This window comes from Akebia trifoliata, chromosome 3 (genome assembly GCF_017979445.1).
Source record: "Akebia trifoliata isolate Shusen 1 chromosome 3, ASM1797944v1, whole genome shotgun sequence".
Classification (NCBI taxonomy): domain Eukaryota; kingdom Viridiplantae; phylum Streptophyta; class Magnoliopsida; order Ranunculales; family Lardizabalaceae; genus Akebia; species Akebia trifoliata.
This window is the reverse complement of record NC_141377.1, coordinates 27,480,091-27,502,764: the sequence shown is the minus strand read 5'-3', so window position 1 is coordinate 27,502,764 and position 22,674 is coordinate 27,480,091. Positions and strand designations below refer to the sequence as shown.

At 39.2% G+C, this 22,674-nt stretch overlaps 1 protein-coding gene across 2 annotated transcripts; it reads left to right on the top strand.

The window, feature by feature from the left end:
* The first annotated feature begins 20,068 nt into the window (after window positions 1-20,068).
* Window positions 20,069-21,860, top strand: LOC147406257 (protein RSI-1-like). Of its 2 annotated transcripts, none has more exons than XM_086434225.1 (3): window positions 20,069-20,223; window positions 21,191-21,221; window positions 21,548-21,860. In XM_086434225.1, exons 1-3 carry the CDS (start codon window positions 20,140-20,142, stop codon window positions 21,727-21,729), a joined length of 297 nt encoding a protein of 98 aa, XP_086290351.1. In that variant the 5' UTR covers window positions 20,069-20,139; the 3' UTR covers window positions 21,730-21,860. The 2 variants fall into 2 exon arrangements, with proteins under 2 accessions (XP_086290351.1, XP_086290350.1); XM_086434224.1 differs by lacking the exon at window positions 20,069-20,223 and adding an exon at window positions 20,281-20,403.
* Window positions 21,861-22,674: the final 814 nt, after the last annotated feature.

Sequence of the window (22,674 nt, the reverse complement as noted above, 5' to 3'; positions counted from 1 at the left end):
GATGGGGTGATGACATGTGTCACACCTTGATGATTGTGGTGATTGCTTGTGATGTTGGATTGGGTTGAGTTGGGTTTGGGTTGAATGATTTGGGTTTGGGTAAAGTGTTTGGTTGGGCTTAGGTTGTTGGTTGAATAGGAATGGGTTTGGGTTAAGTTGAATAGGCTTGGATAATCGGTTTGGGCTTATGTTGGATTAAGTTGAGGAGTGTAGAAGGGATTTGGTCCGTGGGCCACGTGAGAGGCCTTGGGTTGTTTATTGAAAATAGGATGACAAAATACGTTGTATTTTTGTAGGTTTGGGCCTCGGAGCCCATTCTAAATTTTGCGATTTTTGGGGCATTTTGCGTCGAGGGCCCGATCAAATTTGAGTGTCTACAGCTGCCCCTCTTTGTAGGAATTGCGTGCAAAGAACTGCAAAGAATAGACGAAACCTTGATTTGTACGGGCCCGAGGATTTTGTTCAGACAAGTTTGAAATCTCTGATTTGATTTGACGAATTTGATGGTAAGAAGTGGCTACCCAAGCACGGGGTCTAACAGGGTGAGCCTTTTGATTTCCTAGTCCTCGTGGCATGGAGCTCGTGTGAGGTCTCGGATTTGTAATAGTTTGGAGAAAAACTTTGAAATGAGAGTTTTCTAACAAGTCTTGGACAAATGAGTTGAGTTTTTGCAAAAATGCTATTTTCGATTTTTTTTTTTATTTTTTAGTTTTTGATTTGTTTTTTATTTTTTGATTTTTTTTTATTTTTTGATTTCTTTTATTTTTTTTTGTTGTTTTTTTTGTTTTTTTTTATGGTGCATTTGATTCTCAACGGTGCAAGCAATATGGTTGTTAACAGTTGCCACAGATCCAAGAGAGAGTTTTGCTGTTGGTGCACAAGCAATATGGTTGTTAACAGCTGTCACAGATCCAAGAGAGAGTTTTGCTGTTGGTGCACAAGCAATATGGTTGTTAACAGCTGTCATAGATCCAAGAGAGAGTTTTTCTGTTGGTGCACAAGCAATATAGTTGTTAACAGCTGTCACAGATCCAAGAGAGAGTTTGCTGTTGGAGCACATGTAATATGGTTGTTAACAGCTGTCACTGATCCAAGAGAGAGTTTTGCTGTTGGAGCACATGGAATATGGTTGTTAACAGCTGTCACAGATCCAAGAGAGAGTTTGCTGTTGTAGCACATGCAATATGGTTGTTAACAGCTGTCACAGATCCAAGAGAGAGTTTGCTGTTGGAGCACATGCAATATGGTTGTTAATAGCTGTCACTGATCCAAGAGAGAGTTTTGCTGTTGAACCACAAGCTAATCCCCTCGGCATGTTGTTTACAATACCTTACAAAGAAATTCTTTCAAGTCGAAACCAGAGGTGGAGGGACTTGAAATTCTGCTGTCATCACTTGAAGGGCTCTATTATGATTTTCTACCAGCCTGTTGATACGACCTCAAGAGTCATTGTTCTTGAAACAATGCTAGAAAACACGGTAGGCCACTGATTCACATCTATAAAGATCTCAACAAGGTTAATGTGTTTCATGATAAAAACGACGATTTCTCGAAAAGCTTCTGACTTCAATCCAAATGGTTTTGGCCCAATTCCCCTCGAGAATGTTTGCATGTACTCGTCTTCACTAGAATCTCATAAGCATGATTAAGGTTATGTACCTACAATGGTTCCCCTCAGTAGGCCCGGAGAATGATCTCAGGAGAGGCTTGCTTAGGATTTCTACTCTGATACCTTCGCGTCTTACCTGGTGAGTCATGATGTCTTGGACGCTGAGGTAGTAGTGATGAGGCAAGCTGTCGGAATCCGTGCCTTGGAAGAGAGATTTGATTTTTTTTTTTGTCAAGATGCGTGATTGGCACATATTTTTTTGAAAAGAAAATAGGTTTTTTACTTACTTAGCCTCAGGTGTATCTATTGCTTTGAAAACATGAAGTTTGAGTAAGTCCTAGATTTTTCAACACTGGTCAAAATAATAGTTTTGAAAACATTTGAATTTTTGGTGGTTTGTCTTTGTCGAATAGATATTTTAGATCCAAAATATGAAGTTTTTTAAAAAACCTTTGTTATCTCGATGATATATGTACTTTTGCCAACTACTGAGGATATAGATGTCAGTAGTTCTCAAGTTTTTTTTTAGAGTCATCCCCAATGCCCCAGTATTGGGTGAATATCGATTGAGCAAGGGATTTGGGATTTTGGGAAATTTTCGCCGTTCACAATTTATACTCATGTGGGCCAGGAGTTTTTCATTTTATTTTTTTATTATTTTTATTTTTTTTGTTTTGTTTTGTTTTTTTGTTTTGTTTTGTTTTTGTTTTTGTTCCTTATTGCCCCTAGTGCCAGTTACGATTTTCACCAGACCCGATTTTCACTTTTTTGCGCATCGATGCCTTTTTGGGTTTTCATCGTGCCGGTGGCTTTGATCTTGCCATAGTCTGATTCTTTTACTCATAGCGCCCTTTCAGGTTTTCACTATGCCCTTTCAGACTATGCTTGTATTTTTTTGGATTTATACATTACAAATCTTGTTTGGAGCCTATGTGTCTTTGTGGCTTGATGACTCAAGTTAAGCTGCGAGGTCGGCGACTCTACTTTTGTAGTGGTACTCTTTCTTGAGTAACAGATCTAGATTCCCCTCTCGAGTTTGCTGACGACTATTCGTGGCTTGGCAACTCAAGTTGAGCCGCGAGATGGGCTACTCTACACTTCAAGTACTCTTTTTTTCTGAATATCCGACTTGGATTCCCCTTTCGAGTCTTCCAACGACTAATAAGACTTGAGGTCCGGATCAAGTTACCAGATCATTGGTGCTGCCACCGTCATTATGATGCCTTAGAACATTCCCTGATCCGAAAGGACTTTTGATGGGATGAAGTGTTGGCTAAGGTTAAGTGTAGTAGAAAGATACAAAAAGGTTAAGGTAGGTTCGTCTATTTTTGTTTCGAAAAGGTGATCTATGTCTTCTCCCAGCGTCTCTCGAACTTGTTTAGGCTGGAGATTTTGGTCGAGCTCAGATCAAGTGTCCGAGTTTTTGAATTTTTTGATTTTTTTGTATTTTAGTCGTTCACAGTTTATCCTCATGCGGGCCAGGAGTATTTTAATGCTTTGACTTTTTGATTTTTTTTTGTCTCATTTTTTTTTGTAACGTAGACTTGCCCCAGTCTTAGGTTAAGAAATGAACGTGATGGCTCAAAAGGGTTGACTAGGGTTAGATAGTTATTTTTAGGCTAGCAAAGATGGCCTTTCTTCATCTCAGGGTCAGATCTCAGGCATAGTACTTCTTAACGGTGTCAGGATTGATCGGTTGAGGGAAGACTTGTCCGTCCATCTCTGTAAGGATCAAAGCTCATCCCGTCATCACCTTCTGCACGATGAATGGTCCCTCATAGTTTTGTTTGAATTTTTCTCTAACATCTTCTTGTATCGGTAAAATATTTTTCAAGACAAGATCTCCTGGTGAGAAATTCCGAAGTTTGACTTTCTTGTTGTAGGCCCGTGCAATTCGTCTCTGATAGATCTGTCCGTGGCAAATAGCTACAAGGCGCTTCTCTTCAATTAGATTTAGTTGATCAAATCGAGCTTGAACCCACTCTGTTTCATCCAACTCTGATTCTTTTAATATCCGGAGGGAGGGAATCTCAACCTCAACGGGTAAGACTGCTTCCATCCCATAGACCAATGAATACGGAGTTGTCCCAGTTGAGGTTCGAAATGAAGTCCAGTAAGCATGAAGGGCGAAAGGCAACATGTCGTGCCAATCCTTGTAGGTGACTGTCATTTTCTCTATGATTCTTTTGATGTTTTTGTTGGCAACCTCAACTGCTCCGTTCATTTTGGGTCTATACGGTACAGAGTTGTGATGAGTGATCTAAAAGTCCTCGCACATCTTGATCATATCCTTGTTTTTTAAGTTTTTGGCGTTGTCTGTCACTAACCTGCTGGGAAGCCCATATCTGCAGATAATGTTGTTCTTAACAAACTTCAGAACGCTGCTCTTAGTGACATTAGCATAAGAAGCTGCTTTTACCCATTTTGTAAAGTAATCAATAACGACTAGACTGAAACGGTGCCCATTTGAAGTTTTTGGCGAAATCTGTCCAATAACGTCCATGCCCCAGAGTGAGAAGGGCCAAAGAGTAGTCATATTATGCAATTTCGAAGGCGGCGCATTGATCTTATTGGCGTAGATCTGACAGAGATGGCATTTACGGACGTGTTGATAATAATCACTTTCCATAGTAGTCCAGTAATATCCCATTCTCATGATCTTCTTAGCAAGCATATGACCATTCATGTGAGGTCCGCAGACTCCACCATGTACGATTTCGATCAGTCGTTTTGCCTCTAGTTCTGCTACACATCGGAGTAGGATTTCATGATGTGATTTCTTGTACAAAATGTCATTGCTCAGGAAGAATTGGCTTGCCAGCTTCTGAATAGTCCTTCGATCATTAGACGTTGCATCTGATGGGAGAGTTCGATCTTCGAGATAGGCTTTGATGTTTGATTACCAAGGCTTTTCTTCGGATTCTTCAACTTCGAGGGGTAGACAGTAAGCTGGCTCATCTTGAAGTCCAATTTTAATAGGATCAATGACTAAATCCTCTGAGATACTGATCATAGAAGCGAGCGTTGCTAGTGCATCAACAAATTGATTCTTAGCTCTCGGCATATAAGTGAATGAGATTCTATTGAAGCATGAGCTTAGTTCCTCTAGATACTCATGGTAAGAGATCAATCTCTGCTCTCGAGTCTTCTATTCTCCAATCGTCTGATAGACTACTAGGCTTGAATCTCTGAAAACATCGATCTCATCTACCTCGAGATCCAGTGCCGCTTTCAACCCTGCTATGCACGCTTCGTATTCAGCCTCGTTGTTAGAACATTGGAACTTCAATCTGATTGCAGTTGGCACGTGGGACCCATCTGGTTTGATCAAGACTGCCCCTATTCCGTTCCCTTTTTGATTTGCTGCTCCGTCAAAGTACATTTTCCAACTTGGTTCTTCGTCATCGTCTTCAACCTCCGTGAGTAATATGGCTTCGTCAGGAAAGTTTATCTTCAATGGCTCATAATCAGGCAGTGGATGCTCGGCTAAATGGTCGGTAATGGCTTGCCCTTTGATGGCCTTTTGAGTGACATAGGTGATGTCGAACTCAGATAATAGTAATTGCCATTTTGCAGTACGACTCGTTAACGCTGGCTTCTCGAAGAGGTACTTGAGAGAATCCATTCGAGCGATGAGCATAGTCGAGTAGCTGAGGAGGTAGTGGCACAATCGTTGAGATGCCCAGACCAATGCGCAACAAGTCTTTTCGAGTGCCGAATACTTTACCTCATAATCAGTGAACTTTTTGCTAAAATAGTAAATGACTTGCTCTTTTCTCCCTGGCTCATCGTGTTGTCCCAGTACACAGCCCATAGACATTTCTTGCACCGAGATATACATCAGTAAGGGTCGTCCTGGAGTAGGGGGAACCAAGACTGGTGGATTGAGCAAATATTTCTTTATCTTGTCGAAAGCTTCTTGACAATCCTGGTTTCATGCTTTTGGCATATCTTTTCTGAGTAGCTTAAATAATGGTTCACAGATAGGCGTGAGTTGCGCGATGAATATGCTGATATACTGTATTCTACCCAGAAATGCTCGGACGTCTTTTTCTGATACCAGTGCTTTCATTTCAAGAATGTACTTGGTCTTTGCTGGGTCTATCTCAATGCTTCTTCTACTGACAATAAAGTCCAATAGCTTGCCTGATGTTGTCCCGAATACACACTTTGCTGGGTTGAGCCTTAAGTTGTATTTCCTTAGCCTGTCGAACAATTTCTTGAGATTTATCAGATGATCTTCTTCTATGCCTGATTTAGCGATCATGTCATCTACATAGACTTCCATTTCTTTATGGATCATGTCGTGGAATAAAGCCGTCATTGCGCGTTGATAGGTTGCCCCTGCGTTTTTAAGCCCAAATGGCATGACTTTGTAATGAAAAGTAGGGTGTAATGAATGTTGTCTTCTCTTGGTCTTCTTCTGCCATTTTTATCTGATTGTATCCAGAGAAATCATCCATGAATGAGAACATACCATGCCCTGCTGTGCTATCGACTAGAGTGTCGATGTGAGGTAATGGAAAATCATCTTTAGGACTGGCTTTGTTCAAATCTCGATAGTCGACACACATTCGTACTTTCCCGTCCTTTTTTGGTACCGGAACGACATTGGCTAGCCATTCGGGGTACGTGGAGACTGCGAGAAATCCTGCTTGGAATTGTTTCATTACTTCATCTTTGACTTTGAGTGTCCATTCTGGCTTGAGTCTTCTTAACTTTTGCTTGATCAGCTTGCTCCCAGGAGCGATCGGCAGCTTATGAACAACAAGATCCGTGTCCAAACCAGGCATATCTTTCTAAGACCAGGTGAAGATGTCTTGATAGTTATGCAGTAGTTCAATCATTTCTTCTTTTTGCTGAGGGGTTAACAAAGCTCCGATTTTTACAACACGTGGGTCATCTTCAGTGCCGATATTAACTGAGTCTGTATCCTCAATGTTTGGTTGAACACCTTTTTCATGTCGTTCTAACAGGTCCTTGATTTCTTTAGGAGGGTAATCCATTTCGTCCTCAGACTCTTCTTCAATTCCCATGAGATCGAAGTCATACTCATCCTTTTCATATTCTGTTCTGTCCAAAGGTCCATTCGATTGAGACAAATCCCTTAAATTCTGAGAAAATTATTTTTTTGGTTTTTGAAATATATCTATTTTTTTTTAGATTTTGAAAGCTTTTTGATTTTTTTATTTTTTGAAGGCTTTTTGATTTTTGAAGAATTTTTGATTTTTTTATTTTTGAGTGCTATTTTCCGGACATCTGAAATAAGAAGAGCAATCATGCATTAGTAAAGATAGGGAGCCCTCAAAACAGTCTTTACCCGAGGACGAGGGCTCGTTATGATCCTCAGGCAAACTGATGTTGCCTAACGGTGTTTTTTTTTTAGGCTATGGTAGCCTCAAGGGTTATAGGGAATTCTTCCCAATTGTCCAAACTCTCCCCTTCTCTGAGGGGGCAGATGAGATGTGAAAGTGATTTGGTTTGTGGTTCAGAGATAACCATGATCTCCGAATGATTGTTGTTGTTGTCAGGTTGGGGCATAGTCCCTCCCAGACTCGGTGGGATGACGACTGATGCCCAGTCAATACCAGTAGGGAAAGGTGATTTTTTTCCCTTACTCTCAATTGCTTCTTCTTTTATGGGTTCTTGGGTAGTCATTGACAGACCTTCATCGGAATCCCTATTAAATAGAACATCAATGCCTTCTACGAAGGATGGTTGGGACTCAACAACTGAATCTTCTTGTGTATGTACGGGTTTGAAATTTACCCTTTTTGGCCTTTTTGCTGGTAGTGGTTCCGATAAGCTGTTGGATCTAGTATGAGATTTTGGGAAGCTAATGCTGATATGCGGAACTCTGCCCAAATTCCAAACATTTGGCTCATGATTTTGCCTTCTCGCTAGTCGAAGCTCTTTTTTCTTTTCATTCATTTCTGCAATATCCCTTTTTGTGGGCCTGAACCCGAGACCAAAATAAGGAGTATGCTTTTTGGCTTCGACTGGTGTAGCTCTCCCTCTTCCTCTCGGTCCTAACCCTTGTCTAGGTCGGTAACCTACTTTTTTCATAACCCGACCAATCATCAGATTTGTTCTTGATAGCTTTGCTTTCACATTCTCCTGCCCCTTCTCAATATGATTGACAGCGGCGAATTGATAAGAGTGATAAAGTGTTTTGTCCTTCATTATTTCAATGTCGATAAATGGCGCATCCAGGCTCTCCCAGCCGGGATAAGATTTTCTACCAGCACAGATATCATCTTTTGCCCCATGATGAACTTGACTCTTTGGTGTAGAGAAGATGGTACTGCCCCGGCAATATGGATCCATGGCCTGCCCGGTAGTAAGTTGAAAGTCGTCGGTATCTCTATGACCTCGAATGTTACTTCGAATGTACATGGGCCTATTGTGACAGGTAGATCCACTTCTCCTAGAGAATCCCTTCTCGAACTATCAAAACCTCGGACGACCTTATTGTTGGGTTTGACATGTGACCAATCAACGTTAAGCTTCTTGAAGGTTTCAAGCGGACAGACATTAAGTGCTGACCCGTTATCAATCAATACTCTAGCAACCATCATGCCCTTGCATATGGCCATAATATTTAGTGGCTCGACGTGTTCTGTTCCTTCAGGCACAAATTCACTTTCAGTGAAAATAATAGGATTGGGGGCTATGATTTGGCCAACTGTCTGTTCCAACTGTGCCGGCGATGTAGTTGCAGGTACATGCGATTTTCCCAAGACTCTCAGTAATGCCTCCTGGTTTCCTTTGACTTTTGCATCAGACCCAGAATACTGACTTGAGCTGGCTGTTTGTTTAGCTGGTCCACAATACTATGCTCACTTTTGCGAATAAGCTTAATGAAGTCTGCAGCTTCCTTGTCCGTTACTTTAGCCTCAGCCTCTTTATTTGTTGCTTTCACCTCATCTTTTTTCTGGTCACTTTCGCTCATTTTTCCCTTTCCTTTTACCTTTCTCATCTCTTCATCTGTCATCCATTTTGTCCTTTCTTCAATCTCTTCCTTGATGCTTACCCCTTTTGCTGATGTTTTTCTGCATCTCCCTACCCTTGTCATATTACCGATATCGGCCACCATTGCCTTTTTCATAGTTTCAACCCCTGCGGTTGTGGTGATGGTTGTCTCGTAACTCCAAGGAACTGCCTGGATAAAGTTATATGGGAATGGTTTGGGTCAGTGTATAGTCATAGGAGGCGGCTCGGGTTTTACATTGAGAATGATGGGTGGTAGCGATGATTTAGATGAAATGGTAGCAAGAGTAGTTGATAGAGTGTATGGGATGATGAGTAGTGGACGTGAAGATGCGGTGTATGGTATGTGGAGAGGGGGTCGAGTTGATCCTTGAGCATTTGGCAGTGTGTAGGAGATAACAAGAGGAGGTCGGGCCGAGTTTTGATAGTTTGGTGACCCATAAGGTATAACTAAAGGCGGTCGGGTAGTAGCATTTTGATGAGTGGGATGGATGGTGAGGTCGGCCAATCTGAGTGGTGGTAGTGAATTTTGGGGTGAGTTTGTTGTATGATGGTTGATTGTACTGACTGTTGGTGCTTCTGATCCATGAGTCAGATGGACCCTTGATTTTGGACCCGATTGGCGCTATCAAGACAGACGGATTGAAATTGAGTTCTCTGTGAATGACATTTACCCTGTGTCCACTTCCCCCTTCATTGTGAGTAGGTAGGGGGTTTTGATTGATATTTTGTTGTTGGGGTGGGTTGGCAGGTCCGTCTAGGATGAGAGCCCTTTTATCGATCAAGTTCTGTACCTGATGTTTGAGTTGCCAGCAGTGATCTGTAGAGTGCCCCGGTGCACCCATATGAAATTCACAGAACAAATTGGGGTTGTACCCTGGTCCTTTGGCAGCTTCAGGATTTGGTGGACGTTTTGCAAGATACTCACCCTTGAGCAAGATTGGCAGTAACTCAGATAGTGTCATGGGTAGCCTTGTAAACACTCTATTAACCCTGTTCGGTCTTGCTTGTTGATTCTGCCCATACTGTTGTGCTGCCTGCGCTGGCATGGCTTGTGGAGGAACCATTCGGAAGGGATTCTGTGGTGCTGGAGCCCAAGTAGCTCGAGGTACTGGCGCCCAAGAGGCCTGGGGTGCCTGTGGCCTTTGAGCTGGTGCCTGAATAATGAGAGGTTGGCTGGGTTGTACATTATTAACTTGGGTTTCCTCTTTCTTCTTGACAAAAGATACTGATTTCTTCTGTGCCGATGTCCCCGCTATTGCACTCAAGGCTGTAAAGTCGAATATTAGACCAGTTCGGATCCCGTCCTCGACCCGGTCTGCTACTTGAACTAAATTTGAGAAGGTGCCTGTAGTGTGTCCAACCAAATGAGTGTAAAAGGCATGCCCCAGTGTTGAGATAAACGTAGTGTTCATCTCTTGTTCAGTCATTGCAGGCCGTATTTGTGAAACGGACTCCCGCCATCTCTGGGCATACTCTTTCACTGTTTCTTTGTGTTTCCTTGTCATTCGTGCCATGTCATTTCTATCCAAACCAACATCCGTATTAAACCTGTAGTTGTGCCAGAACATTTCAGCTAAGTCCTGCCAACTCTTGATGAGTGTATGGTCCAATCCTGAGAACCATTTGAGGGCAGGTCCTGTTAGGCTTCTTTGGAACAGTTGTACCAGCAGTCTGTCATCCTTGCCATATTGGCACATTGACCCACAATACAATTTGAGGTGCGACAGAGGACACCCAACGTCATTGTATTTCTCAAATTCCGGGCATTTAAACTTAGCCGACAGCTGTGCGTTGGGATAGAAGCATAGGTCCCTGAATCTTGTTCCTCCCAGAGTATTTGTGCCCTTCATCCGTCGCATTTCCTCTTGGAGAGATTCAATCTGTCTAGCCATTTTGTCATCGGTAGCACTCTTAGCTTCGGGAACCCTAAAGTCACATTCATCATCTGGGATCACCACCGGAGGTGGTTGATTCTGTGGTATATAGAGTGGAGAACCTTGATATATTGGCACAGTAGGTGGGGTGGTTTGTTGGTCTGGTCGTATTTGTTCAGGGAGTTCAGGGTTTGACCCGGATGCTTGGTGTTGAGCTGCCTGTGCTTGCAGAAAATTAATGCTACTCAAAACGGCCGTCAAGATTTGTTTATGCCTTTTCGTTGTTTCTAACAGCTTTGCTATCATAGCATTAGCCTCGGCCAGTTCATTTGTAACGGGCTGTGGGTCATCTGAGTTACTCATTGTTGATGCAGATGATCGAAGAAAGTATGGAGGCTTCTCAGGATGTTTGTACTTTTTTCGTTTGGCCACCTGTGGGTACAGAAAGCCAAGGATTACCATCTTACTTAAAAAGAAAAGAAAATGCATGATGTTTTATTAAGTCCGGTAATTATTAGGGATGGCACCCAAAAGAAAATTTTAGTTAAGTGAATTTTTTAAAAAACATAGTTTGTCAGCGTGAATTTTTTTAAAAAAAATTACATCAGCCAGAGCTGGCATCGACACGGAGTCGATAAAATATTTTGAAAAAGAAATTACATCAGTACGGAGCTGGCATCAACACGGAGTCGATAAAGCATTTTGAAAATAAATTTTTTCAGCACGGAGCTGGCATCAACACGGAGTCGGTAAAGTATTTTCAAAAGAAATTACATCAGCACAGAGCTGACATCGACACGGAGTCGGTAAAACAGTTGAAAAGAAATTACATCAGCACAGAGCTGACATCGACACGGAGTCGGTAAAACAGTTGAAAAGAAATTACATCAGCACAGAGCTGGCATCGACACGGAGTCGGAAGAACATTTTGAAAAGGAAATTACCTCAGCACGGAGCTGGCATCGACACGGAGTCGGTAAAGCATTTTGAAAACAAATTTCCTCAGCACGGAGCTGGCATCGACACGGAGTCGGTAGAACATTTTGAAAAGAAATTTCATCAGCACGGAGCTGGCATCGACACGAAGTCGGTAGAACATTTTGAAAAGAGATTACATCAGCACGGAGCTGGCATCGTCACGGAGTCGGAAGAATATTTTGAAAAAGAAATTGCATCAGCACGGAGCTGGCATTGACAAGGAGTCGGGAGAATATTTTGAAAAAGAAATTACATCAGCACGGAACTGGCATCGACACGGAGTCGGTAAAACAGTTGAAAAGAAATTACATCAGCACAGAGCTGGCATCGACACGGAGTCGGAAGAACATTTTGAAAAGGAAATTACCTCAGCACGGAGCTGGCATCGACACGGAGTCGGTAAAGCATTTTGAAAATAAATTTCTTCAGCACGGAGCTGGCATCGACACGGAGTCGGTAGGTAGAACATTTTGAAAAGAGATTACATCAGCACGGAGTTGGCATTGACACGGAGTCGAAAGAATATTTTGAAAAGGAAATTACATTAGCACGGAGCTGGCATCGACACGGAGTCGGTAAAGCATTTTGAAAAGAAATTATATCAGCACGGAGTTGGCATCGACACGGAGTCGGAAAAGCGTTTTGAAAAGATATTACATCAGCACGGAGCTGGCATCGACATGGAGTCGGGAAAACATTTTGAAGAGTAATTTTCTGAGATAAATCGAGTTAAAATAACCCATAGTTTTTGGTAGCCTCCAATTCAGTTCTCTGAAATCATCGTCGGCCAGGCCGATCTCCAAGGAAGAGGCGGTGCACAATGGCACTCTTAAATCACCTTATTCCCTGAATAGACGTAGTCTATCCCCCTCGTATCACCAGGGTAAGATCTTTCTAGGCACCGACTTTGATCAAGGACTACAATTCGCACTTTTTAAAATCTTTTTTTTGTTTTTTTTATTTTTTTTTATTTTTTTAAGGTTGAATGCATTTGAGTCGATTGATCGGTTCTTATCTTTATTAGATCATAGATGGATCATGGACTTGATTTGATATGGGTCGTGGACCCGATTTGTTATGGATCTGGGTCGTGGACCCAATTCAGGTGGGTCTGGGTCATAGACCCAAACAAAATGGATCTGGGTCGGACCTAGTTGAGATGGATCAGGGTCGAATACCCAAACAAAATGGATCTGGGTCGTGGACCCAATTGAAGTGGATCTGGGTCGTGGACCCAGTTTGGTTGGATCTGGGTCGTGGACCCAGTTGGAAATGGATCTGGGTCGTGGACCTAGTTTGATATGGATCTGGTGGACCCATTTTGACATGGATCTGGGTCGTGGACCTAGTTTGGTTGGATTTGGGTCGTGGACCTAGTTTGACATGGATCGGGGTCGTGGACCCAGTTGACATGGATCTGGGTCGTGGACCCAGTTGGAACGGATCTGGGTCGTGGACCCAGTTGACATGGATCTGGATCGTGGACCCAGTTTGGAGTGGATCTGGGTCATGCCCAGTTAACATGGATCTGGGTCGTGGACCCAGTTGGAACGGATCTGGTTCTGGGACGTGGACCCAAATTGAATGGATATGGGTCGTTGACCCATTTTGAGGTGAATACTCAATGAAGGACAAGTTTGATTATGACCGAGATCGATAGTGAGCCACGTTGGGCAAAGTCCATTTTGAGCGGGATCGATTATGAGTAGTAGGCCCTGAGTTTTACAGTAAAGTGATTCATTTAGTCATTTTCAAGCTTTAAAACTCAAAATAAAAAAAAAAATCCAAGAAGGAAAGTTGTCAGGACTGACATAAGGAATAAAATAAGAAAAAAAAACTTTTTTTATTTTTTTGGGGGTCCATTTTTCAAGTACGGACCTACCATTTTTTGACTGGTCCGTGCTTCAAATACGGACAAGAACATCAAAATTTCTTTTTTTTTTTGGGTCCGTTTTTCAAGTACGGACCTACCATTTTTTGGCTGGTCCGTGCTTCAAATACGGACCAGAACATCAATTCTTTTTTTTTTTTTACACTGGTCCGTGCTTCAAACACGGACTTTACCATTTTCTTGAGTCCGTGCTTCAAACATGGACCAGAACCTTTTCTGGCTTTCTCAACTTGCTCTATTTTTGGTCCTCAACCCATTTTAACCCTGAATTTCTGGGTTTGGAGGCACGTAGCCTCTGTTTTTTGGCTTGAGCCACAAAAATGTCACTTTTTTTTTTGATGATGCACACATAAAAAAAAAACGACTTCCCCCATTTACCTAAGGGGACATGAAACAACACATAAAAGGGGAAACCTCCTAACATCTATACAACTTGCCATCGTGGGCTTAAAAAAAAAATTACATCACATATGAGCATAGGATGGATATGGAATTGATTTTGCAAGCCTTAGTGTCCTTTGTCTATTAATTACGTTTCGATGCATGCGGTTTATAGGTAGTTTTTCGGCTACCCATCCTTCAAACCTCGACGTACACCGAAGTGTACATGTCTTACGTTGGTGAATGGGGTGGATGTTCTCCTCCCAGCCACCCAAAATAGCGATCTCGGGGGCTTGTGAGTACCGGCATCCGGGGTTAGAAATTTAAAGAGGAGGGGGGTGGCTTATGCATAGGGGTATGAATCGCATGTGCGTGTACATGCATTTTTTTTGAAACGTATCCATCCTTACATCCCTTGTCCAAAAATAAAAATAAAACAAAAAACATATGTAAATAAATATTACAACCATTCCCATGTGAAACTTGTGAAATAAATAAAACAAAACAAACAAAGCAAACGTTAGTAGATAAACAAAAAGAAAACACAACAAAAAGGAAGGCAAACATTTTTTTTTTTTTAAATAACCGAATCGAAGAAGAGGGTCGGACCCACTAGTATGTACTCCCCAGTGGAGTCGCCAAGCTGTGGACATGGGATTTTCAATATTTTAAAACATCCCTCCACTTTGGGGGTGTTTTGGAGTCGCCACCATTCATTTTAGGAAATAGGTGTGAATGGTCACCCGAAGTTGTATTTTTGAAAAATATGTCATTTTGACATTTTTTGATGACTCTCGTAGGATAAGGTGCATGGTCCAACCTTTGATTCAAGGTAAAGGGGTCCATTTATGGAATAGGGAAGGTGTTAGGCACCCTACTCCATCCACGTAATGTGGTAACCTCGGATTCGATCTTTTGAGATAAAAAGAAAATAAAAATGAAAGAAAATCATTGTGTGCCCTCAAGTGTGAGGGGCTTTCGATATCAGTTCAAATCATTGAGGGCACCCTTATGAAGAAGGGGCCTTTGGGTGATTTAGACCATAGTGGTGTTTGCAAATGTGTAGAGAAGGGGAGAGTAGAAGAGGGGAGTTGGAGGGTGTGCCTTTTTGTTCAAACCCACCTTGTCCCAATCTTGATCTTCAAGGATGTACCCCTTTGAGTTGACCTTGACTTGCTTGAGGTTGTAGAAGATGGAAGTTGAGGATTGAAGGTTGAGATGAGTTAAAAGTTGATAGTGGTTAGGGAGTTGAGTGTTGAGAGTAGAGAGTTGAGGTGAGTTGTGATTTTTTTAGAGGTTTTTTTGTCAAATTTTTATTAGTTGTTGTAAGGGGAGAATGAAGGGATTTTTATAGAAGTTGGGGAGTTATTTTAGGGGTAAAGTTGGGTGAAATGATAAGAAGTGATAGAATGGTGTGGGGTTTAAGAGAAGGGTATGTGTAAATTGATGGGGTTTGAGGGGTATTTGTGTAAGAAGGTTAAATGGGTGAGTTTTGATCTAAATGGTTTGGATCCTACCCAACCCATTTGGGTGGAGTGTTTGGTGAGGTGAGTTTAAGATGGTGGTTGTGATTAAATGGTATTTGATTTTAAGATAATGGAGGATTTAAGGGGGTGGTTGATGATATTTTAGGAGGGTGAGGGAGATGATGACATGTGTCAAAGTGGGTGGAAATGAAGGGTTGAGATGAGTTGATAGGAAAGGATGAGTGTTTGATTTGAGAGGATATATGTAGGTTTAGGTTGTAGAGATGGGTTTTGTAGGGAATGATGAGGGTAGATTAGGAGAGGGTGATGGTTGGTTAGTAGGGAGTGATGGTAGTAGGTTAGGGGGAGGTGTAGATTGTAAGTGTTTGATTTGAGAGAATGGATAGAATAGGTTAGGGAAGAGGTATAGGTTGGAGGTGTGGGTAGATGATATTTAGAGAGAAGTTAATGGAAAATTTAATTGTTTAGAGAAAGGTGATGGGAGTTGGTGGTTGGATGAGGGAGGTGAGATGGGGTGATGACATGTGTCACACTTTGATGATTGTGGTAATTGGTTGTGATGTTGGATTGGGTTGAGTTGGGTTTGGGTTGAATGATTTGGGCTTAGGTTGTAGGTTGAATAGGAATGGGTTTGGGTTGAGTTGAATAGGCTTGGATAATGGGTTTGGGCTTATGTTGGATTGAGTTGAGGAGTGTAGAAGGGATTTGGTCTGTGGGCCACGTGAAAGGCCTTGGGCCGTTTATTGAAAATTGGATGACAAAATACGTTGTATTTTTGTAGGTTTGGGCATCGGAGCCCATTCCAAATTTTGCGATTTTTGGGGCATTTTGCGTCGAGGGCCCGATCAAATTTGGGTGTCTACAATAATCAAACACTAATTCTATCTAAATCAACCCTTAAAAAAATCTATAAATAGAGGTCCTCACACCCTATTTTCGTATCAAATCATAAATCCTAAGAGAAGTAGGTCAAAAAGCCTCCCTAACCTCCCATAAACCCTAGTTTTTGAGTCCCAACTCCTTACCTAACACCCATACCTCAATTTTAGCTCAAAAAACACCTAGAAGCCCTTCAAAAACACCCCAAAAATTTATAAACAAATCCGAAGAATCCAGATCTAAGGAAGGGATACTTCATCTCGGAGATTAGAAATTAGATCCGGAGACAGACTGAAGCAAGGAATACTGAACAAGTAGTTACTCTGTCAGATCTGAGGGAACAATAAAGTTGTCTTCGGAAAGGTATAATTTCTTAATGTTTTTATCTAGGTTTTTTTTAGCAATGTAATTTATTTGGAAAATTAGTAGAGACCGGCTTTGGCCGGGCGGGGTTGGTGCCTAACACCTTCCAACCCCGTAACGTGATCCCCGGACCCGTATTTTTCTTTCGTAGAATAGTTTATTTGCCTTTTAGAGTCAGTATTCGGTTCCTAGACCATAATAACTAGGTGGCAACTCCCAAACCTCAAAGGTCAAAAGCGGATCCGCGCACCCCGCAGATCGAGGGCGCTTTCACAACCTGAGCCTTGATAAGCTCCTTAGGAAGGGTAGGTCAAGTGTTTGAAATCACAAGAAGCAATGAAATGCTCAAGGCCACCATCTAGGGTTCGATTAACTTTTGACTCAACCAGTTGCATGAAAGACTTTCCGAGGGGGGCGGTGCGTGTGACTGTGGGATTAGTCTCACCCAAAGGGTGTGTCATGTCCCCAAATCCAACATGAATCCCAAGGATTCCTCTATTAGATTTTAATGCATAATTAACTATCCAAATCCATAATAACATGTAATAATAAGTAAAAAATTCATGTTTAATAACTATAACGCAACGGAAATAAAACTAATAACCAATAATCAGAGTTTTGGAAGCTAACATCAATCATAATCCAAATCTATAAACAAACATCGAAAGACATCATCCTTCCAACTATATAAAGACATAAAAAGTAATAGTACTGAATATAACGACACAAAATGCTCTAACACAAGTTCATTGAAACAGAAGATAAAAAAATCCTAAACTCTAATACATTTTAGACTGAAGGAGGTGGTTGCTCATCCTCAAGGACCTCTTCATAATACGTTTCATAAATTGTCTCTTCAACAGTCAAGTAATATGAAATAATGAATGAAAAGATGAGTAACGAAAAGTTATTCAACAGGAAATATATCGTTCACACATCTAGTCATAATACGTATGGTAAAATCATGTTGAACATTTAAATAAATGCACATTTTATCATAACATAGCATTTTGAATAAAGACTACATGAAAAGCAGTAAACATTTGTATTAGTCATTTATCTATCAATTCTATCATCAAAATATTCTATAATGATTTAGAATTTTTGGAAATGAAAGTCTAAATTTCGAGATTTGGCATCATATAATATTTGAAACTTAATTTGAAATGAAGGTCAGAGAAAACGTAGATTGAAAATTTGACAAAAAAGTTGAAGTCCACGTTTTGTTTATTATCCCAAATATTAGATTTTGATTTTTTAGAGCTTTTGATTTTTAAATTATGTATAGTATTTCCAAATGGGGGTATTCTCTTATTTTAATTAAATATCTTAAATTAAACAAAAAACTCAAATTAAATATTACATTTACTTAAATATTTTTAATGAAAATAAATTGATGATTGTGTCTGACACAATACTAAAATGTGTCTAACATTGTGCTGAAAACGTGTCTGGCACAAAAAAAAATAACAATTCTGAAGTCGTTATTTAAAGACCATACCATTATAGTGATCAGAGGGGTGAAACATGCATTCTTCAAGATTTTGTCTCGGATTTTTCCCAAAAAATTTACCAAAACTTATTTTATTATATTTTCTTCTTTAAAACTTGTAAGGTAATGAAAAAAGAATTTATTTAACTTGAATAAAAAAAAAATCTATGTAATCAAACACCTAACCATGTATAATTTAAAGTGAATCAACCCTAAATAAGAAACTTCAACAAAATATCTTTGATAAATCTAGGTTTCATCAAAAACTAATAACTAAAAGGTAGAATGGAAGATTTCCTACTTGTTTTACGTCTTCTACGATGCGATGTCATTAAGAATAGTTCCCCAAAAACGTTCCTTGCTCGAAATTCTAATTTTGTTATTCGTCTCAACACTAACTCTTTGGCTTAGAGTGAAGATCTCAATGAGGCAAAGCTTTTCTCTTTTTGACGGATTCTCGATTCTTGCTCTAAAGTACTTGAATCGTTGCTTGAATGTCTAGGATTTTAGGTGTTCTACGTTGGAGAAAAAAGACGAAGAAGAAAAAAAATCTAGTTTTCTCTCTCAAATTTGCTATTTATATGATACTAAGAATGTAAGGGTGATTTTTATAACTATTTTCTTTTATTAATAAGTTAGCGCCTAAAACTTCGATTTACACAAATTTATAGTCTATTTTGGATAATTTTTTGATACAGATCTAATGATATACTCAGATTTTTCTAAAATCTCTTTTGTAAAAAATTCATATTTTTACCACTTTGCGAGGCATTTGCAAATTGCTTGATTTAGGTTAAATCCAAATATATTTTTTTAATTAAATCAAACCGGACCTGGCCCAAATTACTTGATTTAGATTGAGTTCGGTAATACTAAACTATTTAACACTTTTTGCTATACTTCTTTGCTAATTGCTATACTATTCTATTTTACCATTATAAATAGTTTATTTTATAATTAAAAAAATAAAAATTCATGTTGTATTTAAGAAATATAAAATGATATTTTGAAAAACCTAAAAATGTAATTTTCAAAATAATATATCATTCAGTCCTAGGAGGATATAAGGATGGATCTATATCCAACCGGATCTAATTTAGATAAAGGGAAATAAAGCCCTATTTGGCCCTCTTTTTTATTTATTTGGATCTACTCCAAAAGTCCAAACCTATTAAATATAGTTTTTTGATAAAATCTAACCCATTTCATGCCCTAGAATATATATAAGGAGCGGTTTAGAGGCCCTAAAGTTTGCCAAACATTTTTCAAAACATGAGTTAGAAACTTTGGAATGAGCTGATTTTTGGAGATGATGATCTCTTCACCCTAGTTTACAAATTGAAGAATCGTGGATCGTCCAATTTTTGTAAATCACTTTTGATGGGGTTAGAAGTTTTGGAATGAGCTGACTTTTTGTGAGGATGATCTCTAGGCAAACTTTAGGGCCATTGAGCCACTCCCATATATATATATATATATATATAGGGATGCAACGAAAACGCGGAACTGAAAGCATATATCCGGAATAGGAGGAAGCCGAAGCTGCTTCTTTTTCCTTCTCTTCGACCCGAAGTTCAGTTCTTTATTCGTATAAATAAGGTTCGGTACAGATCGTATGGAAAATTCAGGAAGGTCCGATCTGATCTCTCTTTGCGTAGGTGCTGGCTAAAGGTCTATGGAGATCTAATGGATTCGTTTCTAATCCTTCCGTCCCTACCCTACTCAATAGTCTAGTAGGTCCCCATGAGATAAGGCCAATCAATCAGATCAACTAACTAGTTGTCCAAAAACTGGATCTTTAGGCGAGATTCCCTTCGGGCATATATATATATATAGATTTAATATCAAACACTGGCAATGCAAATCACTGTAATCACAAAACACTACATTTTACTTAAGACTTATCAAACAAGGTTCAAGACTTTTTATCCACCAAACAGTGGCCTATGAGATGGTGACAAATCAATCACAAAAAATCCTCCACAAACAATGCCGCTTTCAACGCATCCTTTATTCACAAGACAAACAGAGGTGATGACTTTTATTTTCCCTAATTTCACGCCACAAAAAACGGATTTATTCTCTTTAAATATGAAACCCACACAATTCTTCCCTCAAACATCATCACTAATCCCTTCCCTTTGTTAATTATTTTTGACAGTAGAAAGAGAGTGAGAGTGAGAGAGAGAGAGATGGCCACACCTCCCTACAACAACTCTCACTTGTGGTTTTTATTTCTATTTCTCTCTTTACTCACACTCTCTAATGTAGTAGAGGTACTACAACTAACTACACTCTCTCATCTTTATTTAGCTTATTTCCCACTCTCTTCACTTCTAACTTCTAACTTCTATACTTCTATACTATACTTCTATGTGCTTCAATATTAAAGAAAGAAGTATCATTCCTTCTTATGGTAGTGTTAATTTAGCTGTGGTGTTTGTCCTCTTTATTAGGTAATTATTTAGAGTCCGACTAGCTTTACTATCATAGTGAGGAAAAAAGGGCCTTACTAAGTCCATCCACCTTAAAAAAAACCTCGAGATGCATAAAAAATTCTTAGAGATTCATAACAAATCTCTAGGTCTTTTTATGGTAGATGAGGGTTGGTAACACATCTTTCCTCACTATCATATAAGGAAAGGATTTCTGAATTATTAATTAGTTCAGTCCAATGGATGGTCCTCTAGATTTATTTTTACTAATATCAATAGATCAGGTTCAGATCGGATTGGTACTAAATTGGTACATCTGATGAGAAATTTATTATTTTTGAACTCTATCAGATCTATCACTTTAACCCGAGACTTGATTTGTGTTGTTTTGGACTCAATTTGAACTGAACCCCTAAATTTATTAGATATGCATTATAAAAGTGGATGTATCCATTAGGATTTGGGGGACTCTGGACAATAATAATTAAACTGGAAGCATAGTCAAACTCATTAAATTTCAACGTGACTCAGATTACAAACTCAAAACAAGACAATTTTGTCCATTGAAAGCTCATAGAGTTGGATTTAAACTCGATATGTGTTATATATGTAACGTTCCTTAATTAATTCCTTTTCATAAAGTAAATTTGAACATTAAAGTATTTTATACTAATAATAATTTACTGACTCGTCGATCATCCAAGTCAAGTCGAGTTCTAGACAAAATGGTAGAAGTTTTATTTTTTTTTATTTTTATAATTTATTCTAATGTTTAACATATTTCTTGTTGTTCACCGTATTGTTACAGGTTTATGGCCATGAAAAGATCCGTCCTGCAGGTAAGATCATCTTCCTAATTTTATTTATTTATTTTCCAATTGTACTAATTAACTAAGGCCTTGTTTGTGAATGTGGTGCATTCTGCGGATGCATTTTTATGGAAGCACATCTGTTAGATGCGCTTCTGATAGAAATGTGGCTTCAAAATTGTCTTTTAATGACAAAATTGTTTAGGAGTTTTTTATTTATTTTTAAAGAAGTTATTTTTGTACTTATATATTTAAAAAGAAATAGAATTTTTTATCATTAAATTAATATCTTATTATAAATGGTCTAGACAAAGGGCATTATTAGGTTCATGCCTGGCTGATGAATTAACTTACAGATTGCCAACCAAGATGCTCATATCGTTGCTCAGCTACATCCCATAAGAAGCCATGTATGTTCTTCTGCCTCAAGTGCTGCTCCAAATGCTTGTGTGTTCCTCCTGGCACGTATGGCAACAAGCAGACATGCCCATGCTACAACAACTGGAAGACAAAGGAAGGAGGACCTAAGTGTCCTTGAGAAGAAGCATTAATTTTGACTTTTGAGTTTCTATGCTACTATGTCACTTTTTCCTTTTTCTTTTTTAAAATTATGATGTATTCTTATACTTATTAGAGAAAAAGTTATTAGTGAGGAATTTATGTTCTCTCCATAGTTGGAATGAGGAATTGAGATTTTACAATATTTATAAAAATGACAATAAAACTCTTGGAATTTTTATAATAATTAAAAATAAATAAAAATAAAAATAGATTCCTTTTATTAGGGGCATTTGTGAAAGTATTTCAAACCGACTTTGGTTTTAACGGTCATGAATCGAAAGATCAACAAAAGCTTCATTGTAGGAGTTGTGAAAATAAAAAAGGACAATGATAGGGGTTGCGAAATTCGTGTCAAATATGAAGTTAAACTTTTGATCTGAGTGTCACTACTATTAAATATTAGCTCATGAAAATTTATCTAACTATACTATAGCAGCTAGCGATCAATAACTATTGATGTGATGTCCAACCTAATTTGAATAACACGTACCTTTATTGATTATTAGTATCATTTACTCTAGAGATAACTCACTAAAATCTATTAACTAAAAATACTATGTCAGTGCGATAATTTTAATTTTTAGGCAGCAGTGAAGCAACCTTGATACTATTATAGTGATGGTGATGATGATGATGGTATCATTGTCATCACTGCTACCATAACATGCACCGTATGTCATCTTTACTAGTCAATGTATCACCAATTTTTTTCTTTTTTCCAAACCAACCTTTAGGCGCTCCACGATGAAAGTGACCATGTTTCCCATGACTGTAATGGGTTTTCTTATGCGAAAGCTCAATAGAAGCTTTATTGCAGGGATTGTGAAGATTAAAAAAAGTAACAAAAATTGCAAATTTCTTGAAAACAAAAACTAAAGCAAGACCCAACTTTTAATCAAAGTATCCATTTGACTATTTCGTG